The 22,367-nt window shown below is 40.2% G+C and overlaps 1 protein-coding gene across 2 annotated transcripts in view; it reads left to right on the top strand.

The window, feature by feature from the left end:
• BIVM (basic, immunoglobulin-like variable motif containing) overlaps window positions 1-22,367 on the top strand; it is an 84,059-nt gene that overhangs the window by 49,614 nt on the left and 12,078 nt on the right. The window contains exons 1-11 of one of the 2 annotated variants that reach the window (XM_066380584.1): window positions 3,006-3,430; window positions 7,077-7,252; window positions 9,456-9,571; window positions 10,342-10,428; window positions 11,552-11,612; window positions 13,763-13,906; window positions 15,916-16,123; window positions 16,407-17,516; window positions 20,934-21,181; window positions 21,514-21,633; window positions 21,789-22,002. In XM_066380584.1, the coding sequence (XP_066236681.1) occupies window positions 3,343-3,430; window positions 7,077-7,252; window positions 9,456-9,571; window positions 10,342-10,428; window positions 11,552-11,612; window positions 13,763-13,906; window positions 15,916-16,123; window positions 16,407-17,516; window positions 20,934-21,181; window positions 21,514-21,633; window positions 21,789-22,002 (2,572 nt within the window). In that variant the 5' untranslated portion in view covers window positions 3,006-3,342. Of the gene's footprint in view, window positions 1-3,005; window positions 3,431-7,076; window positions 7,253-9,455; window positions 9,572-10,341; window positions 10,429-11,551; window positions 11,613-13,762; window positions 13,907-15,915; window positions 16,124-16,406; window positions 17,517-20,933; window positions 21,182-21,513; window positions 21,634-21,788; window positions 22,003-22,367 lie in introns of those variants that run through there. The other variant, XM_066380598.1, reaches the window with a different exon arrangement.

Below are 22,367 nucleotides of genomic sequence, written 5' to 3'. Positions count from 1 at the left end.
AAACACTTTTTGTAAAAGTCTTGATATGTATGATCACTTTATAAGTTGATTTATAAGTTTGACAATCATTAAGAGCACACTGAGGTTTACACTCTTCCAAAACAATGTTTGTAATATTCTGTCCTATTTATTTTCTTGGTCAACTCTTCTTAGGAGTCTCCATAGAACCAATGCAGGTTCAAAAATGGGCTCAGCACAGATTTCTTTCAATATTAGTAACATTCCTGTCATATAGTATTTACTTTTTTGGTCAACTCCTAGAAGTCTCCACTAGAAGCACTTAGGGTTCAAATCTAGGTTCAGCATTTACTAGTTGTATTACCTTGGGCAAATTGATGCATTTTTCTCTGCTTATTTCCTCATTGGTAAAGTGGAGATAATAGTATCTATTTTATAAATTGTTTTGAAGAATGAATAAGTTAATACATGTAAAGTGTTCAGAACAGTGCTTTGTAGATAGAAATCGCTATTTAAGTGCTTGCTATTATTCTTACTCCAGAAGATGTGTATTTTACTGTTCAGAAACTTGAGAGCCCATTAAACAGCATCTCAAGGAGCCAATTCCTTGTAAATCAGATATACAGCTCTTAATTACTATTTCTTCAAAAGAGTATATTTTAAGAAATGTTAGAAAAAATGTTGCTATGGTTTAAAAAATATGAAAATACTTGATTATTCACATGTCCACATTGGTTACTTTATTTTATCCAGCTGTCAGATAGTAAAAAAATGTTCATTTACATAAAATCCTGAGACTGTTTATTTACCCACTACTATTCCCCATCATTAGTCCAAGCTGGTGCAGCAGCTATAGCACTCTCCAACTTGCCTTCTCCCAGACACTGGAGGGGCTCAGATAACGTGCTCTAGTAAATACATCACATTCTGTATCTCAGTTTTACCCACAGTGTTTTCTCCCTCAGCAAACTGGGCACTGTTACCCACTATGTGTTTCATGTTAAATTGCTGATCTCAGAACAACCCCAAGAAAATGGTGGCATCTCCGTTTCATGAATAGATTCTCATTGGTGAAGAAACTTGCTTAGGATCACAGGATGTCTTAGACTGCTAGGGCTTCTATAACAAAATACCAAAGATTGGATGGTGGTTCAAATAAAAGAAATTTATTTTTTCACAGTTCTGGAAGCTAAAAGCCCAAGATCAAGGTTTTGACAGGTTTGGTTTCTCCTGAGCCTTTCTCCTTGGCATGCAGAGGGTCATCTTCTCACTATGTCTTCACATGGTGTTTTGCTTGTGCACATATTCCTGGTATCTCTCTGTGTCTTAATTTTCTCTTTACAAGGACCTCAGTCAGTTGGATTAGGCTCACCCTATCAGCCTTATTGTAACTTAACTTTTAAGAGGCCCTATTTCCAAATATATTCACACTCCCAGTTACTGTGGGTACGGTTTAACATAATTTTGGAGGAGGACACAATTCAGCCCATTAACATAGGACTGTTATGTGACTCAGGTGGGATTGGGACAGATACCTGCCTCACTTCTGAGGAAATTTATTCAGTAGGGTGCAGGATGCACTGGAGAGCTTCACCCTAGAGGCTGAATAGGTCATTTAGGCAATACACAATCCCTACTAAGTGTCAGGAGTAAGGGATATAACAGTGAATAAAATAGTTCCCTGCTTCAGTAAATTTAGTCTGTGGAGGGAAACAAAAATTGAATAAGCAATTATTTTAATCTATCTAAAATGTAACTAAGGACGATTTCTGGGAGTTATGTTACACAGGGTGGAAATGCAAAAGAAAAAAAGCTCTTTGTCAGGAATATCCTTGATAGCTGTTACTAAGCTTTTACTAAAGCTACTATCCCCCCATGTTTGGGGATAACAATGGTTTTACTAAAAGCTATTTTTTTTTTTTGTATTTTTCAGATGTGAGAAGTGGGGAGGCAGACTCCCGCATGCACCCGACTGGGATCCACCTGGCATGCCCACCAGGGGGCCAGAGCCATTCCAGCGCCTGAGGCAGAGGCCATGGAGCCATCCTCAGTGCCAGGGGCCAACTTTGCTCCAGTGGAGCCTTAGCTGTGGGAGAGGAAGAGAGAGAGAGAGATAAAGATCGAGAGAAAGGAGAGGGGGGAATGGTGGAGAAGCAGATGGGCACTTCTGTGTGCCCTGGCTGGGAATTGAACCCCGGACCTCCACACGTGGAGCCTACCCTCCACCATGGAGCCAACCAGCCAGGGCCTAAAAGCAAATTTTTGATCTTTTTGGTCATAGAGCGTTCATTTAACAAAATTACTTGCTCATTTAAATAGGTCTTTTCACTGAGTGTGAATCTAGTTTCAATAGTTCAAATTTGAAACCATATGTATAAGGTTATCATTTATTAACTACTAGTGTAAGTAGTCTGCGTACAATCAGTTCTGGTCCTTGCTAATAGTCCGCATGATTGGTTTTCAGCCCACGTTAAAGAAGAAACAGTTCTGAACACCTGTTGCTTGAACAATGCTATCCACTGTCCCGTGGTTGGGGTCTGACTCGGCCTGAGGGCTCCAGAGCCCTCGCCCCTCAGGAGCTCCCCTGGCAATTAGTTTCTCGTCATTTCTGACATATACGAGCTGTAAACTCCTACATTTTAGATGCCGAGAAATAGGGCACTGTATTTCAAGGCTTTAAATCGTATTACTACAAGTTATCGAATAAATACTTAAAAACACCAACAAAGCATCCACCTTTCTGTTGTCGCTCCATGTGCAAAACAATACTTAGTATTAACAGTTTTCACAAGTGGCGGCCAATGGGGAGCAACTGATACCGAAGCTGTACACAAAGCCGTCAGCCAAGCAAGCAGTTTTAACATTTAACTGCAACAAAATGCCAACGAGGCACAGGTCTTGACACAACCGACACTAGCGTGAAAACCGAGCTCTTACTTGCAGAGTGAAGCGACGCAGCAAATATACCGTCAGCGCGGTGCGCCGGGACTTCCGCCTTGTGCTTTCTATTAGACGGAAGCCGAGAGGCTCCATTTCGCGTAGGTTTACGCACCCACTCGAATAGGTGCTATCAGAAGGAAGTCTTTCGGCTGTTCGGCTCTATTGTCCCCTCACCTTAGTCTTCTGTTAGGAATGTTAAGACTGCAGACATTTGGCATAAAGCATTGGGAGAGGACCATCTCCTCCCTGCCGTCGGATCCGCCTTTTTCTAGGTAGGCGGTGTCTGCCGCTGGGAACCACGGGGTATTTTGCATTCTAACTGAGCTGGCGCAGGGCCTCTCTACCCGGAGTTCGGGGCAGCTGTGTAGCTGGTTGTACAGGAATTGGAATTAAAGGTCTCCCGCGGACCGTCACCGAGTTGCCCTCTGAAGACAGGCCTGCCTCATGGGAGTCCAGGGGCTCTGGAAGCTGCTCGAGCGCTCCGGGAGGCCGATCAGCCCGGACACGCTGGAAGGGAAGATCCTTGCCGTGGGTATCCTTAACGGAGCGTCAGCCTTGGGGTGCAGTGATTTGTGTCAGGCGTGTACTCCCTTTCCGACGTTTACTGCACCCCCATACCCCTCCACCCCCTTGCGATTTCCACTCTGAATTGGAATCCTGGTTTTATCACTTAGGGGCAGTGTTTTACTCTCTGCCCTGGAAAGTGGAGGTATGGTATCCACACACAGAAAGTTGGTATGAGGGATAAAGGGACATTTAAATAAAGAAAGCTTAGAATAATAGTGTCTGCCATAGTTAATATGTTAAAGTGTTATTCAGGCTGTGACGTCAGCAAGGAAAGAATGAAGTAGGCTTCTTGCCTGTAGTTCCTGCTGATTTTTGAGTCCTGCTCCATTTATGTTTGTTAGAGTAAGGGTACTTTGTTCAGGTGTTGGACCTTTTTCTTTTATTTATTCATTTTGGAGAGAGGAGGGGGAGAGAGAGAGAGGAAGAGGGATGAGCAGGAAGTATCAACTCCCATATGTGGCTTGACTAGGCAAGCCTGGGGTTTTGAACTGGCGCCCTCAGCGTTCCAAATGGAGGCTTTATCCACTGCGCCACCACTGGCTAGTGTTGGACCTTGCAAACGTGTGTGTGTGTGTGTGTGTGGTAAGAAATTTACCGGGTACTGGTACTACACTGCACTGAAAAATATATTTTGAAAGCTGTACAGTGACTTATTTTCCTCTTGTTTGTGTGCACGTTTGGCTGGTTTTGTTTGTGCCCTTGAAATGAAATGTTTTCTTCATTATCAAAACATGTAAGTGCTTTTCCTGAAATTTCAGGGTTTTTTTTTGAATGTCTTATTATTCTGTTCTAGAAGCTGGTGGTAACTTTTACCAGTTCCCTTAATGGGAACTTATAAGTAATATGATTATTATTATCCTATATTTTTTGTAATGTGATTAACCTTGAAATAAATCTGTAATGGATTTGGGCTTACAAATTTTTATGTAGGATACCCTGAGGGAAAGGGAAAGTTGTGTAGTGTTTTTTGGGGGGTATATGTTGTATTGCTGTCCTCTAGTGGTTCCTCACATCATTGCTTTCTAAAGATTTTTTTCCTAGAACTGAGTGTGAATGAAAGCAGTTTTGTCATGGGAGCCCTGAAAACTTCAAGGATTTAGGCCATTTTACATTGAAGCATGTGAAGAATTAATTAATTGTAAAATCATTGAGATAACACGTTGTCCAAAATAAGGAAAGGTAAAGCATTTAATTTAGATTATCTATTTTCAGAAGTGTTAGAAACTCTTTTGGACATGAAATCATTTTCATGGGGCTTTGGGGCTTTTTTGAAAGAATAAATCATTTAAAAAGGCCTGTCAAAGATACTCAAGTTATAATAATAACCTCATATATGTGTTTGTGTATGAGGTTATTATAACTTGAATATCTTTGAATCATGGTTCTAGAATTGATTTTGCTTTGTTTATGTTCATGGGAATTCAAATTCAAATATCTGAAATTCATTCAGATTATTTTGATTTATTAATGATGACATCACCCATGACATACTAGGTTCAAAATTTACTCTTAGATCCCTAAAATAAATTGGCCTTTTTACCATTGATAGCCAACTGTCTTGTTCATTTATACAATAAGGAATAATTTAACTTCTCTCTTATTGACCTTCACATTTGTAAAATGCATTAAAGTCTATTAGCAAAATATTTTGCTCTCTTTAGTTTGAAATGTCTGTGAGGCATCAGAGGTGTTAACTGGTTTTCATTCTAGGGTCAGGGTGGAGCTCTGGGGCAGATGTACACATATGAGGAGGGTGTGGTGTTGGGGACAGAGGTTGCCTGGGTGACTAGTGCTGGTAGGAAAAGAGAGGGTCTTCGAGAGATCACTACTGAAGTCAACTTGTTAATGGTGAGTTAGAGGAGCTGGCGAAGAGATTGAGAGCAGGAAAACCAGCAGGGGTCATGTCCCTCTGTCTTATAGACAAATAGAAAATCATTTGTTAAATACTTTTTTTTAGAAAAGTTTAAATGGATGAGAAAACACTAAGAAGGAAACATAAATTATATGTGATCACAGTAGAGATAAGTCCTCCTAAAAATTTGATGTCCAAACTACTAGTATTTTATATTTAACATAATGCACATCACACAATGGAATTATATTTTCTATACTTTTAGAACCTGTTTTACTTTCTTTAATGATATTTTGTGACTGTCTTATCACTGTTATGCTCCTGCACCTTCCATCCTATAGGGCTCCTTGGTAGTCCAGCAAATCAGCATATCATATTTAGTTTTAAAAAAAAGACCTGTTTGAAAACTTAAATTTTAAAATATTTTTATTATTTATAAATGAACATTCTTATAAGTTACTGTTATTGTAAACCTATGATGATTCCTGAGGATAAATGTCTAGAAGTGGAATTTTTAGGTAAAATGGAATGTAAGTTAAATTTCTTGCTATGACTTGTCAAGTTGTTCTCCAAAAGAATTGTGCTATTACTGCGGTTCCTTAGAGATTATTAGTTTTTTTTTTTTTAATTTTTTTTTTTTTTGTATTTTTCTGAAGTTGGAAATGGGGAGGCAGTCAGACAGACTCCCGCATGCGCCCGACCGGGATCCACCCGCACGCCCACCAGGGGGCAATGCTCTGCCCATTTGGGGCACCACTCTGTTGCAACCAGAGCCATTCTAGTGCCTGAGGCAGAGGCCATAGAGCCATCCTCAGTGCCTGGGCCAACCTTGCTCCAATGGAGCCTTGGCTGCGGGAGGGGAAGAGAGAGACAGAGGGGAAGGAGAGGGGGAGGGGTGGAGAAGCAGATGGGCACTTCTCCTGTGTGCTCTGGCTGGGAATCGAACCCGGGACTCTTGCACGCCAGGCCGACGCTCTACCACTGAGCCAACCGGCCAGGGCAGATTATTAGTTTTTTTAAGGTAGCTTATTTTCCTCCTGGCCAGTTGGATCAGTGGTAGAACATCGGCCTGGCTGTAGATGTCCTGGGTTCAATTCCCAGTCAAGGAACACAGGAGAAGCACCCATCTGCTTCTCCAACACCCCCTCACTTCTTTCCTCTTCTCCCCCTCCCCCTCCCCCTCCCCCTCCCCCTCCCACTCCCACTCCCCCTCCCCCCCTCTCCCCCTCTCCTCCTCTCCCTCTCCCTCTCTTTTTCTTCCCCTCCTGCAGCCATGGCTCGATTAGAGCGAGTTGGTCCTAGGCACTGAGGATGGCTCCATGGCCTCCACCTCAGGCGCTAAAAACATGGCTTTGGTTGCAAACGGAGCAAGGACTCCAGATGGGCAGAACATTGCCCCCTAGTGGGCTTGCCAGGTGGATCCTGGTTGGGTGCATGCGGGAGTCTGTCTCTGCCTCCCCTCCTCTCACTAAGTTAAAAAATAAATAAAAAAGGAGCATATTTTTCTTTACAATTAGACTTTTTAAAGGATATATGTGTCTATGTAAGATTTTAAAATTCAGTATGTGAATAGTAGTTCAAATGAAGTTCATTGGTTTTTAAGTAGATTCTGTCAGGGCTAATCATTTTTCAATTTCAAATAAATTGGGAGTTCTTAGTTTCAATGTTTGGATGAGTTCTTAGTTTCAACGTTAGGAATTTGAGACTGGGAGGATGAGGAAAGAAATTCCAAAATATTTTTCATTAACAGTTCTTTTAGATATTAGCATTTGGTTAAACCAAGCGCTTAAAGGAGTCCGAGACCACCGTGGGAACACAATAGAAAATGCTCATCTTCTCACTTTGTTTCATCGGCTCTGCAAACTCTTATTTTTTCGAATTCGTCCTATTTTTGTGTTTGATGGGGACGCCCCACTACTGAAGAAACAGACTTTGGTAAGAGTGATGGATTTTTTTTTTCTTTGCACATTCTTAGAAAGAAAAGTTTGTATAAAATTTTAATATTATCTTTAGAATTTTGTAAACCAAGATTTATTTTGACACATATCGAATTTAATTGAAATTATCTCGAGCAAATAAACGCATTTTCTTTTAAAAAAGGTTTATATATGAGACTATAATGGATGCAATGATAAAGTTTAACTTTTAATAAAAATACCAAAATTGTTATAATTGAGTTTCTCCTTTCAAGTATGGTAACTTCTTAGGTGTTCTACGTGTGTTCCAGTGATGTTGCTGTTGCTCAGAGCATTGGAGAAAACCTATCCGGGAGATGCCTCCCCAGATCTGAGACTGAGGACCCTCCATGCTAATGAGCCTTCTTTTAAAGGCAATTGAAATGTTAGGAGTGAGCAATGTTATGAGTTGCCAAGTTTGACTAAATGGATATAAAAGAATGAGAATGAGTTTCTTTATTCTGAGATTAGTTTAAAAAGTGTTTGAACAATGTAGTTGTAGTGAACTTTGGAGCAGTTTGACATATGATCTTTATATGTGAAAATGTCATCTCATCACCTTGTAATCGTACTACACAGATATTGTCTAACTGAGGACATAGGATAAAAGTATTTGTAAATGCTCGGAGACATTTGTTGTATCAGTAAAAGGTCTAGACTTGAATCTTGCAGTTTTTAATTATTTAAGGCAGGGGTCCCCAAACTACGGCCCGCGGGCCTCATGCGGCCCCCTGAGGCCATTCATCCGGCCCCTGCTGCACCTCCGGAAGGGGCACCTCTTTCATTGGTGGTCAGTGAGAGGAGCACATTGACCATCTCATTAGCCAAAAGCAGGCCCATAGTTCCCATTGAAATACTGGTCGGTTTGTTGATTTAAATTTACTTGTTCTTTATTTTAAATATTGTATTTGTTACTGTTTCGGTTTTTTACTTTAAAATAAGATATGTGCAGTGTGCATAGGGATGTTTTTATAGTTTTTTTTATAGTCCGGCCCTCCAACGGTCTGAGGGACAGTAAACTGGCCCCCTGTGTAAAAAGTTTAGGGACCCCTGATTTAAGGCATACTCTATATCAGGTAGTCTTGGGAAGGATTAGAGAGAAAAAGAGAACTCCAGAACTGCATTTATCTACTAGCTGTAAGTTGTATGCACCCTTACACAGCCTGTCCCCAGTTCCCACTCCTGACAAAGGGGTTAGCTGTACCTTAGCGATCATATTGCAATATTTAAATGTATCAAACCAACACACTGTATATCTTAAACTATGTTACATGTCAGTTAAACCTCAATTTCAAAAAAGGAAAAGAATGTTTTGGTATTTCTGCCTTATATTGAACCATAAGTATAGAAGACTATTCCGTTTTTCCCTACTTGGACATTTCTTACAAGGTATTCCAGTATATTTTCAGATTTCTTTTGACATAATCTTTAATATTGAAGGACAGAGTAACATTTAAGTAATGTATATTTCAATATCGGAAATTTGTTTTGGCATAGCAATGACATTTTAAAGAGTAAGTTAATCCCTTTTGGTAAACAGTTACTTAATTACCTATCATTAAACTTTAGGTTTCTTGAGGACATTTAAAAGAAACTGAAAGTAAATTAATAGTTTTCCAAATGTATAATAGCCAGTCCATTAAGTAATAGCTAGATGGAGACTGGGTGTCTTTTACATAAGAGAAAGCTGAAGATATACACTAATATGGCAAGTATAGGACATACTAAAACAGCTATAGTCTAAACCAGGGGTCCCCAAACTACGGCCCATGGGCCACATGCGGCCCCCTGAGGCCATTTATCCGGCCCCCACCGCACTTCCAGAAGGGGCACCTCTTTCATTGGTGGTCAGTGAGAGGAGCATAGTTCCCATTGAAATACTGGTCAGTTTGTTGATTTAAATTTACTTGTTCTTTATTTTAAATATTGTATTTGTTCCCATTTTGTTTTTTTACTTTAAAATAAGATATGTGCAGTGTGCATAGGGATTTGTTCATAGTTGTTTTTTTTTATAGTCCGGCCCTCCAACGGTCTGAGGGACAGTGAACTGGCCCTCTGTGTAAAAAGTTTGGGGACCCCTGGTCTAAACACTCAGAAAACCAAATTCTATGGGGGAAAAAAATCACAGATTTTTTAATATACTAATACTCTGAAGTAAAATCTTATGTCCATTCTTTTCACAGGCTAAGAGAAGGCAGAAAAAGGACTTGGCAACCAGTGACTCCAAAAAAACTACAGAGAAGCTTTTGAGCACATTTTTGAAAAGACAGGCTATCAAAACTGCCTTAAGACGCAAAAGGCAAGAAGGAAATTACATTGGATTCCTGTGGCTGCCTTTTTCTAATTGTAACTCTCAGTAGAAATTAGAGGGTGAAATGAGAGGAGTAAGTGGGATGTCCCTCTGCCTTAGCAATCTGAAGTTGTGAAAATTTTCTGTTCTATGTGAATTAGCTTTGACAATGAGAAAGAAAACTGTGGTGTTGCACTGCATGCATGTTTTACTTTTATCACAGTCTTTCTTGTACTCACACTGAGGGTGTGGGACAGGTGCTGAAGAGCTGCAGCAAGTTTTCTCTATCTTAGGCTGGACAGATTTTTCTTTTTTGAGAGAGAGAGGGTCAAACAGGAAGGGAGAGAGAAGAGAAGCATCAACTCATAATTCTAGCACCTTAGTTGTTCCTTGATTGCTTTCTCATGTGTGCTTTGACTTGAGGGAGGGGGCTTTAGCTGAGCCAGTGACCCCTTGCTCAAGCCAGGGACCTTTGAGCTCAAGCCAGTGACCGTGGGGTCATGTCTATGCTCAAGCCGGATGAACCCACGCTCAAGGTGATGACCTCAGGGTTTTGCATCTCGGTGCTCAACGTCCCCCAATGCTTTATTCATTGCACCACTGCCTGGTCAGGCAGGCTATATGTATTTCTCACAGCCAGGTCAGCAGGGGAGAAAGCCAGTGCCCCTGTGTTTTCCCCTTTCACACCTCCTCAGTTTATGTAATCAGTGGGGTACTGCTATTGATTCAAAGTGCTATTTCCTCTATCAAATCTGTTCAAGCCTGTGTGTCCTTTTCAGAGATGAAGCACTACCCAGTCTTACTCAAGTTCAAAGAGAAGATGACATCTATGCTTTGCCACCTTTACAAGAGAAGGAAAAAAATAGGTAAATGTTTATTTAAAAATATTTATTATCACTGTATTCAGACAGACTTAAACCTTTATATTTTATCTAGATGTTAAGGCACATGAGAATTAATGCATCTAAAATATACATTCTTGACACTTGAGAGTATTTTTCAAAAACTAAATTTTTTTATTAGTCACTTGTCCTTGTGTTTTGGTGGTTTATGATGGTTTCTTTTCATTCTGTAGAGCCTGTGCTAGGACTGTTGGTTTATAACTCATGAAGGTGTGAATTTTAGTTTTTCTTACACTGTGATTATAGTGCTGTCTCTACCTCTTTCTCAGCCCTGTGTCATCTCTCTCGCACCACTGTGCTGAACAACCACAGATGACAGCTTTGTAAATCCAGTAGATGCTTTGCAGTTCTCAGTTTAATGTGGCGCCTGCTGAGAACCTCGCTGGCCACTTTTTCAGGCTTCTTTGTGGACCACTTCTGGCCGGCTCTTCACTGTCACAGCTTCTGTGGTTGAAGGGCAGGTGGAGGGCCAGTTTGTCTGTGTCCTCCACCCTACTCCCCATTTGTGTCTGTAGGGGCTCCTGAGAGGCTAGGTGACTTTAGAAATAGCCCAGTTCCTTTATCTCTATCACTGCCACCATAATCTTGTCTCTAGGTCACTGTACCGGTGTCTAAATTCTCTTCTCTGTCTCTGATCTTATCTTTTTGTAGGAACCCGTCACTGCCAAGCATAATCTCTGTTTTGTAGTGTTGCATCTGTAAATCCCAAGTCTGATGTCATTTCCTTGTGTAAAATACTTCCTAGCTTCTCTCTCTCTCTCTCTCTTTTTTTTCAGGATAAAACTTCAACTCTAATCACATGCTTTTCTAAACAATGCAATTGCAGGAGATTTCAGAAAGCTTTCATGACATCTCCAATTGGGGTGATGTGACTCTTCTTAGCACTTTTGGCGACCTGCCCTTCCCTTGTAAGGGAAGTTCTTAGATTGTATTGTGTTGCTCACTTACACGTGTCCTCACCAGATTTGAGACCAGTGGTGGCGTGTATCTTGCCATCTTAGTCACCATTGTAGACCCTTGAGTTCAAGAAATATTTTGTAAGTGGTCATTAAATCACAGATATTGTAAATGTATGTTTGATTTTCAGTTCAGAAGAGGAAGATGAAAAAGAATGGCAAGAAAGAATGAATCAAAAACAAGCATTACAGGTATTTAAATAATTTGAGAATTCAGAATTTCTGCTAGTATTTGAAATTAATGACATTAAAATGAATAATTTGAATGAGGTTGAATGATTTATGAAAAGTTTCTGATAAAAATAATGGCGATAGATGTCTTTTTATATGTGTATATTATATATGTATGCATGTGTATATATGTATATATAAAATACAAACACATACATACACATACATGGAATTATACATATCTAGATATCCAAAATAAGCCATTTTTCTTTTACAATCTACCAACCATTAAATAACTAAAGTTACATGTGCTTATATAAAATACAGAACACATACCATCTACAAATAACTTCTAGTAACTTTTTGGTGTATATAAGTCCATCCTCAATCCCTTGTATGGTTGAGTGTGTGTGTTTATTTGGGAATTGTATATGTATATACATGTAAATGTACGTCTGTGTATTATATGCTCTACTTATCTATTGCTCTGTAACTTACTGGTGTGAAAGGGTCATTTATTATCATCACCTCTCACTGTTCGGAGGGTCGATGAACCTGCTGAGGCAGTTTCCGCTCAGTGTGTCCTGTGTGGGTGCAGGCAGACTGTAGCTGGGGCTGGCGTCTCCTCAAAGGCCTCCTCGCTTACATGTCTGCGTGGCCAGCGGTTGATGTTGGTTGTCAGCTGGAACACCGACCTGTGGCATCTCCATATGGCCAGAGCTCTTTCACAGCATGGCACTGTGTTCCAGGGGCAGGCAGTCCCAGAGGAAGTGCCAGGCAGGACCTGTGTTTCCTTTTCTAGCCAGCTTTGGAGATTGGGCAGCATCCCTTCCCTCACATTCTGTTCATTACAAGTTGGTTGAGGCCAGCCTGTAGTTAATGTGAGGGAAGTTAGACAAGATGAGGGGCGGAGAACCTGTGGACATGTTCTAACATGTTTTAATATTGTATTTTAATATCACCCATATTTTAATGAATAACACCTTTATAAATTGAGGTACTATAGATACAAGTTTTTGAAATTTTTTTCAAATTTCTCAAAATAGATATTTTTTGATTTCTATGTTTATTGTTTCTTATATGTTTATATGATTTTGGTACATCTGATAGAAGACTTTTGAGCTAAACTGTGTGATCCTTTAACTCGTAGAGGTTCTGCATTATTAATATAGCAAGTGAGAGCAATCTTGGTAAAGACCATGAATCTGTGGTCATAAAGAGTTTCATATAAGTGAAGGTTCTCCTTGCTGTTCACTAGCTATTTGATCCTAGACAAATGAACTTCTCCAAGGCTTTATTTTCTTTTTCGTAAACAAAAATAATACCAAAGCCTTCCTCATAGGGCTGATGGGGCATTAGTGAGGGAGAGCATGGGCAGCTCTGAGCATAAGGACTGGTCTGTCTGAGTGCTCACTGGTGTGCACATATACACAAGTCATATACATACAAAAGACAAACTGTATTATTCTATTTTCTTTACTGATGAAGAGTTTTAAAGTACTTTTGGTAATTAGTTAAAATTTAGAAAAGTTTTAGGCTTTTCTATGTCTATGGAATTTCCCACTTTTAATTTTGCTTTTAATCTTAGGTTAAGAGCAAAATAAAATTAATTTAAGTAAGGGAATTGTAAATATTGTTTAAAATTATAAGGCTCATCTCTACCTCAGGATCTTTGCACTTGCTGTTCCCTTTGGCTGGAATGCTCTGTATTTGAGCAGGCTTTTTGTTGTTTTTCATGTCCCTGCTCAAGGTCATTTTTTTAGTGGGATCTTCTCTATCAAAGTTATTTTGCTTTCTATTCTTCTAATCAACTCTTATCAGAATAATCTGCTTTATTTTTTCATTGTTATCTTGCTTATTTATTTGTTTATCGTATGTTTTTCTTCACTCCTACGAGTAGGGACCTTATTTAACGTGATCTAGATCAGTGCTTGGCACAATAGAGGTAACTGGTAAGTATTTTGTCTTCTGAATGAATGAATGAGTGAATGGATACATTCCTTAATCTGCTATTCGCTTTGATATCTACTGCAGATTATGTACAACTGTATTTTGCCTATTGTAGATTATGTAGAACTCTTTATTATATAAGCACAGAAAATATCTGTCATAGTGAATAGCATTAAGTGTATGAAATGTTAATTTCATGTTATTTGTTTTATTCTTTACAGGAAGAGTTCTTTCAGAATCCTCGTGCTGTAGATATTGAGTCTGAAGACTTCCGCAGCCTGCCCCTTGAAATAAAGCATGAAATCTTGACTGATATGAAAGAATTTACGAAGCGAAGAAGAACATTATTTGAAGCAATGCCAGAGGTAAAATGTATAAGAGCACATTAATGCGTAAAATTGAGAACTGCAGCAATATTTCTCCTTATAAAAAAGAAAATTATTAAGCATTACTTATATAGTGTCTTTCCAGTAAACAGCAGTTGTGTATCTCAGAGACCCTGTGAAGCTAAGTTTGAAATGATAAATACTTACTCAAACAAGGCTTTCTTGTTTTTTTTACGCAAGATTAGATCTTTTCTCCTGCTTTGTGTTTTCATAGTACCCCATAACTTCTTGTTATAGTTTTTAGTGCTCAAATGGACTGCTTACCTCTCTATTTTCAGCACTTAGCTCTGTATCTTTCACGCCCCACTCTGTTGCTTAGTGATTCAATTCTTAGGTTAGTTCATAAAAGTTATTTTAACCTATAATGTTTATTGTGGAATACTAATAGTACAAAGGAACCTAATCACAATGGAAAAGTTTGTTCTAACTGGAAATTCCAGGTATCTCTTCCTCTGCCACAGGGCTGGTAATGCAGCTGTATCTCCATGTTCCCTTCTCCTCTTTCTGGACAGTGGTACCAGGGAATGTAGTGGCAAATTCTTCAAATTAGAGCATCGGACAGTGGCTGCACAGCCACAGGACCCCGAGCAGGTGGTGTGCAGAGTTGGGTTTTGTCGAGCATGTCTCCTGATCATGCTACACCATGGATTATTACTGTCTTTAGTTGATGGATGAGTTTTGTTTACCTTTCCAGTGCTACCACCTATCTTTTCTAACATTGTTCTCCCTTTAACTCACTGTAGGACGGAATATAAATTTTTGCAGCATTATTATTCCTAATGAACAGATGTAGTATTATTTTTTCTGCAGACTTTTGAACATTTCTTAAATTGATAACAAATGTGAAAAAGGCAGGAGATACTTCTTTTGCTATCACTCCTTTCTGTTTTTCTGTGAAGAGTGTGAACACAGGGAGTAGGTAGGGTATACAGAAATGACGTTCAAAGGGCAAAAATAAATTGTTTTTATTTTGGGAAAAATCTAGGCTGAGTCAAGCATTTTATTTCTCGTGTGTGAAAGGATCTCTGGCTGGTTTTGAGGAAGTAGAATCTGGATTATGTACACAGCAGTGGGGAGGAATATGAGAAAGAGAGATGGTTTCTAATGATTTGCTCCACTTGCTTCTCTTTCTGCCACCACAGAGCCTCTGAGATTGGTAGACTAGGGGAGTACAGTACAGCAGCTTGCTGGGTCTGTAATCTGACAGCTAAGGGAAGCTCTGAGTCATCCAGGCTGGATTGTTGTATCATTGGGCAAATACGATATTAGAAATAGTAATGATGGTATGAGTAATAATAGTAATAATCATAACAGTAGTGGAAGTAATATAGTATAAGTGTTAATCAGAGATCTGCCTTGGATCCCAGATTTCCCGCTTACTAGCTGTGTAGTTCTAGGGAGATGCTTAACCTCTTTTAGTCTTACTATTTTTTTAGATTGGTGATAATAATATTTGTCTCATCAGTGGCTGAGAATAAAATGGAGTAATATATATATATATATATATATATATATATATATAGCACTTAGAAGAATGACTTACATAGGAAATGCTTTGCAAATATTAACTTATTATTAATAACTGTGGTTGCTAAGATTTACTGTGTGTGTTTTATGGGCCAGAGACTACGCTGGGCCCTTTACTTGCCTATTTATTTGCATTCTAGAAAGTTGTCTCATCTGTGAAGCCATAATCACAATGTCACAGTGCCTGGCATGCACCACATGCTCAATCCATGAATTTTGAATGAATGATTGAATCATAAACACTACCCATGGTTTCTTTTGTTTTGCCCAATTCTTTTTGCTTTAAAGATTATAATATTATAGTTTTTTGCTAAGTAATCAAATTATACCTCCAATATGAAAATATGAAAATACCTCCAATGAAAAATATAATTGCTCTCTGTCCACCTTTTGGAAAAGAGATGGGTATATGGTTACATTATCTGTATTTAATATAAAAAAATCATTTTATTTTGCTTTAGGAGTCCAATGACTTTTCACAGTACCAACTCAAAGGCTTACTAAAAAAAAACTATCTAAACCAACACATAGAAAATGTCCAAAAGGAAATGAATCAGCAACATTCAGGACAAATCCAAAGGCAATATGAGGATGAAGGGGGCTTTTTGAAGGAGGTGGAGTCAAGAAGAGTGGTCTCTGAAGATACTTCACATTACATCTTGATAAAAGGTATTGGGCACCCTCACGTACTTGATAGTTAAAAACCAAAAATGTATTGTGTCGCTGAATTCTATAAACTACCACCCCTGGATAATATTAATGAGGTCCTACTTGTGTAAAGCTATTAATGGATTACACTTTAAGATTAACTAATGAGTTAACTCTTAATTGCTGATTAAATGAAAATGTACAACTTAAATTTATGAGAACCAGTATACTCTTATTCATGTTACTAGAAGTATATTGTTATACTGTAAAACTACCCAGTAAGAATGTTTTACCTTTTCTTAAGGCGTACAACCTCAAAAAGTTGCAGATGTGGATTCAGAGTCTTTTCCATCTTCCAGCAAAATGCACAACATATCTTTTGACATAAAGTCATCGCCATGTGAAAAACTGAAGCCAGAGAAAGAGCCTGACGCTACCCCTCCGTCTCCAAGAACTTTACAGGCTATGCAGGCTGCCATGCTGGGAAGCAGCTCTGAAGAGGAGCTGGACAGTGAGAACGGAAGGCAGCACCACAGTAAGAGGAGGACCGCATCTGCTGCTGCAGAGGAAGGCTCCATGTCACCACTGACTGTCCTGGCTATTCAGAAAGCTCTTGATGACGACGATGAAGACGTGAAAGTGCATGCTGCGAAAGGAGTGCAGACGGGACGGTCAGGAGCAAGCCAGCTATTTATGAGCAGTTCTGATGAGGAAACTGATGAAGGACTTAAGACCAGAGATGGAAAAGGAACGCTGCTGACAGCAGTGCCTCATTCAGCCGGTGTGGACTTCACGGAGGAGCATTTACCCAGCACTAATAATGAAAAAGAGCTGGTAGACTCGGCTCCTTCTTCAAGTGCTGTCTTTTGTCAAGGTAGTGAATCGAGCATTCCAAAAGAACAAAAGTTGTTTATTCACGTGGTTAACGAAGCCTTTCAGACAAGCAGTGAGCCTACGGTTAACGTTAGGAAAGATGCAGTTCCTTTAGCAAATACAGTAGTCGTAGACACGAATGCACCGGGGCTCCAGAGTGGAAGAGAGCTGACACCAACATCTCCTGTAAGTCCACGTTCTGCATCAAGGACTGAAACATGCACCGAAGTGCTTGAGGTGCAACAAGAGCTTTGTCCGTCTGAGAATACATGTGACTCTTCTCTTCTTTTAAGTGGTGAAACAGAATGTGAAAAAAATCCAGCCTCTGAAGTTACTGATATTGTCACTTTGCAAGAAAGGAGTAGCACACTAAGTGTCCCTTCAGAGGCAATAGGTGCCTTAGAAAATGCTAAAAAGCATGAACGTTTCCTGAAAACCACCCAAGAACGTGAGGCGATGGAATCTGTAGGCCAGGATTTAATTTCAGTTCCAAAGTCCATGGATCCAATGGAAACTGACTCTGAAGAAAGTGAATCTGATGGTAGGTGCTAATTCTCTCTTAGAGATAAGAACGGTGATTTCACATTTGTAGGAACCGAGAGGTCCTTTAGTGTGGTAGTTCCCCCTCTGTTCTGGAGACCCAGAAAGGTGAAGTGTCTTTCCCAAGGACACACAGCTAGTAATGGAATCTTGACCATTCCTGTTTTGCTGTACTTTATTATTATTATTATTTTTTAATTAATTAATTAATTAATTTTTTACAGAGACGAGAGTAAGTCAGAGAGAGGGATAGACAGGGACAGACAGACAGGAACGGAGAGAGATGAGAAGCATCAATCATTAGTTTTTCATTGCGCATTGCAACACGTTAGTTGTTCATTGATTGCTCATACGTGCCTTGACCACGGGCCTTCAGCAGACCGAGTAACCCCTTGCTGGAGCAAGCGACCTTGGGTTCAAGCTGGTGGGCTTTTCCTCAAACCAGATGAGCCCGCGCTCAAGCTGGCGACCTCAGGGTCTCGAACCCGGGTCATCTGCATCCCAGTCCAACGCTCTATCCACTGCACCACCGCCTGGTCAGGCTGTACTTTATTATTTTTAAAGGGAAGAAGGAGTACCCTAACTGGAGAAGATAAAGGGAAGTTTCTTTTTAGTTTTTTTAACTTTATGTTTTCAATTAATTACAAACTTAAAAAAGTTAAAAGAATATTATAAAACATTCTGATTCCTTCACCCAGAAACTCAATGGCTGACATTTTGCCACATTGGCTTTATCCTATCTCTCTATATAGTACACACGTCTATTTCATATCTATATATCTTTACAGAATTGTATATGGCCACTTATCATTACTCACAGATTCCATATTTGCAGAGTTTATTTGTAACTCCAGAATCAATACTAAAGTCAGTGTCTTTGTGGTCTTTCGTGGACTTGTAGAGAGCAGCTAAGAATGTGAGCTGCCACACTGTTCCCAGCTGAGGTCGAACAAGGTGACACTCTCCCTTCTTGTCTCGACTCACCTACAGAGAAGTCCAGAGGGTAGAGAGGGGAGAGAGCAGTGCAGTTTAGACTAAGAAGCTTTGACTCTGAGGCCAGTGAAACAGGGTTTGAATCCCATCTCAGCACCAGTTAGTTGGGTGGCCTCAGGTAAGTCTCTTAACACTCCTCAACCTTGTTTTCTTGTTTGTAAAATAAAGAAAAATAGCATTTACCAAGACGGGTTGTTTTTAGAATTTAAGATTGTAAATATATTTCCTCCAGGTGCAAGGATTCAGTATTCATGTATTCAGTACTCTCTTTATAGAACATAACCACTGCAAATAAGAAGAAAGGTCTATGGACACACCTCTCCCTCGTATGTATACACATACACACACACACACACACACATACATGGTGATTTATTTTTATCAGTTTTTTAAATGATTTTGTTTATTCGGCTTCTCCACTTTATAAGTTGCTGTCTCCCCTTTGTAATTACTGTTTTATGGAAAAGGATATTGGGGGATATATAAATATGCTGTCACTGAACAGACCCTTACCCACTTGTTTCGGATTCTTATTTAGTGGGTTATGGTACTACCATACTTTCCTTTGTGGCTAGTTTTTCCCTTCAAGTCGGCTCCTGTGACTTTTAACAATTACCCATTATGTTTTGAGCATTACTTTCTGGCCAAGATATTCCAGGTTTATCTTATGCTTTCCCTGACCTTCACTGAAACCAGCCATTTTGCTAAGGAGCCCTGGATTCTTGTAATGGCATGGTGTTAGAGACCAGGATCTGGGTACTGAGTGTGTTCGTGGTTATTGGGGCATCTTGCTTCAGGCCCTCTCAGCAGCAGAGCCAGGACAAATACATAAATGCACGTGTGCATTCACATCTAGTTTATTTCTGTCTATTTAATTTATAGATTAAAATCCATAAATTAATGGTATCGGCACTTGCATTCCAACATCACAAATTTCATTTTAGCCTCTACCTTCTTTTTGTTTTTGTTTTTGTTTTTGTATTTTTCCGAAGTTGGAAACGGGGAGAGACAGTCAGACACACTCCCGCATGCGCCCAACCGGGATCCACCCAGCACGCCCACCAGGGGGGCGACGCTCTGCCCACCAGGGGGCGATGCTCTGCCCCTCCAGGGCGTCGCTCTGTTGCGACCAGAGCCACTCTAGCGCCTGGGGCAGAGGCCAAGGAGCCATCCCCAGCGCCCGGGCCATCCTTGCTCCAGTGGAGCCTCGCTGTGGGAGGGGAAGAGAGAGACAGAGAGGAAGGAGAGGGGGAGGGGTGGAGAAGCAGATGGGCGCTTCTCCTGTGTGCCCTGGCCGGGAATCGAACCTGGGACTTCTGCACGCCAGGCCGACGCTCTACCACTGAGCCAACCGGCCAGGGCCTAGCCTCTACCTTCTTTGTAATTTAACTCCAATGGTGAGAAAGCTTGCTCTCATTATCTTAAACGTATGTTCCTATTTCTCCTGATCTCACTGGCCGCCTCCGTGGCTTAGGCTGTCTCCTCACCCCAGGTCACAGGCCCGGCAAGCCCCTGCCTGCGAACTTCCATCCTGATGGTGTCCGCAGACCCAGCCCCCTGTGCCTGAAGGGAAGGAAGGGAAGAAACATATATTTTTTTTTTACAGGGACAGAGAGTCAGAGAGAGGGATAGACAGGGACAGACAGGAACGGAGAGAGATGAGAAGCAGCATTCATCAGTTTTTTGTTGCGAGACTTAGTTGTTCATTGATTGCTTTCTCATATGTGCCTTGACCACGGGCCTTCAGCAGACCGAGTAACCCCTTGCTCGAGCCAGCGACCTTGGGTCCAACCTGGTGAGCTTTTGCTCAAACCAGATGAGCCCGCGCTCAAGCTGTCAACCTTGGGGTCTCGAACCTGGGTTCTCCACATCCCAATCCAACGCTCTATCCACTGCGCCACTGCCTGGTCGGCAGAAACACATATTTTAAAGAAAAGACAAAAGAGCAGAGGGAAAGAGTGTGAAAGAGGAAGAGTTGTTTCTCCTGAGTGCTAACCCAGATTGTTTCCCACTAAGTTACAGCTTTATTCTTTGCTGTTTCCAAAGTGAAACTGCATAAAAACTTCTTTTACTACCTCCATGGTTGTTTACATACCCCAGTAATCCTTCTTTTTGAATTTTTAAACAGTAAGTTAATTTAAAGAATATATTTGTATAAAGTTAATATGCAAATCTCTGAAAGCTTGGTTCCTAATTTCAAAGAGAGTGTCAGTGTATTTCATTGAAAAGGCTTATTTTGAAGTTATAGGCATCTATATTAAATTTATTTAATACTATAGTAATATGCTACTGTCACATTTTCTATTACATTCAAGTCTTTTCTGTGTAGGGTAAACCATGTTTTAGAATACTTTGGAAAGCGTTGATGATTTCAGGATAATTGAAATGTTTCAGTTGTAGATGAAGTAACCTTATTTCGGTGCAGGAAGTTTCATTGAAGTGCAGAGTGTAATTAGCAGCGATGAGGAACTTCAAACCGAGTTCACTGAAGCATCCAGACCTCCCTCTGAACAAGGTGAAGAGGAACTGATAGGAACTAGGAAAGAAGAAGCCACTGGTGACTCTGACCGCCTACGAGACAACTCTGAAAGCGAGCCCTTGAGCTTGGAGCCACATGAAGAAACTGAAAAAGATGCAAATGATTCGCTCAATGAATGGCAAGATATTAATTTGGTAATAATTTTACACCATGCTTTAACTTATGCTAAGGAAGCCTTGTTAAGTAGATTTTATTTTAAGGAGTTACTAGATGAATGTTTATTACCTATTTGCATCCATCTTTTTATTCTTGCTTGCTGGTGATGCCTTATTTTATGTAGGTTAGCTGTCTGGGGAAGTTTACTTACTCTAAAGATATCACAGACTTGCTGAGAAATCCAAATAGAAAACTTCATAAGGAGAAAAGCTTATTGATCATTTCAGTCAGACTAAATGCAGGCTTTTGTAATAGATGAATTTAATTGGATTATTAGTATAATTTAGCTGCAAATGAAATTATTTTGTAGGAGGAACTGGAAACTCTGGAGAGCAACCTTTTAACACAACAGCATTCATTGAAAGCACAAAAGCAGCAGCAAGAACGGGTCGCTGCTACTGTTACAGGACAGATGTTTTTGGAAAGCCAGGTAGGTGTACCAGCTTGGGCCTCTTAATAGTATCTGTTGTACTAATGTTTTTACTAAATCAGGTTCCCTGAGGGACTGCATTAAATGAAATGTTTAAAGGGTCCAGGCCAGGTACTGCATTTCGGTAGTGGTCAATGTGAATTTGTTCCTCTTAGGAACTTCTTCGCCTGTTTGGAATTCCCTACATTGAGGCTCCCATGGAAGCAGAGGCTCAGTGCGCCATTCTGGATCTGACTGATCAAACTTCTGGAACAATCACTGATGATAGTGATATTTGGCTATTTGGAGCACGGCATGTCTATAAAAACTTTTTTAATAAAAACAAGTTTGTAGAATATTACCAATATGTGGACTTTCACAATCAGTTAGGTAAGACTTTAGAGTATGAGTACTTTCTGAAATTTACCTTCAGAATTTGTATTATTTTTCTTTCTAAGGAAATAATTTGATGTATTAATGGAAATGGTAGGTCTGTACCAATTTTCATATAAGTGATCATTTGCTTATTAGAGGAATAGGATTTTTAAATTAGAATTAAGAAATTAAGCCTGACCAGGCAGTAGGGCAGTGGGTAGAGCATCGGACTGGGATATGGAGGACCCAGGTTCAAAACCCCGAGGTCGCTGTCTTGAGCACGGGCTCATGTGGTTTGAGCAAGGGTCACCAGCTTGAGGCCACGATCACTCTCTTGAGCAAGGGGTCACTCGCTCTGCTGTAACCCCCCCCCCCCCCCC

The sequence above is a fragment of the Saccopteryx leptura genome, chromosome 4, assembly GCF_036850995.1.
Source record: "Saccopteryx leptura isolate mSacLep1 chromosome 4, mSacLep1_pri_phased_curated, whole genome shotgun sequence".
Lineage (NCBI taxonomy): Eukaryota > Metazoa > Chordata > Mammalia > Chiroptera > Emballonuridae > Saccopteryx > Saccopteryx leptura.
The sequence above is the reverse complement of the archived record's forward strand: the minus strand, read 5'-3'. Positions and strand labels throughout refer to the sequence as shown.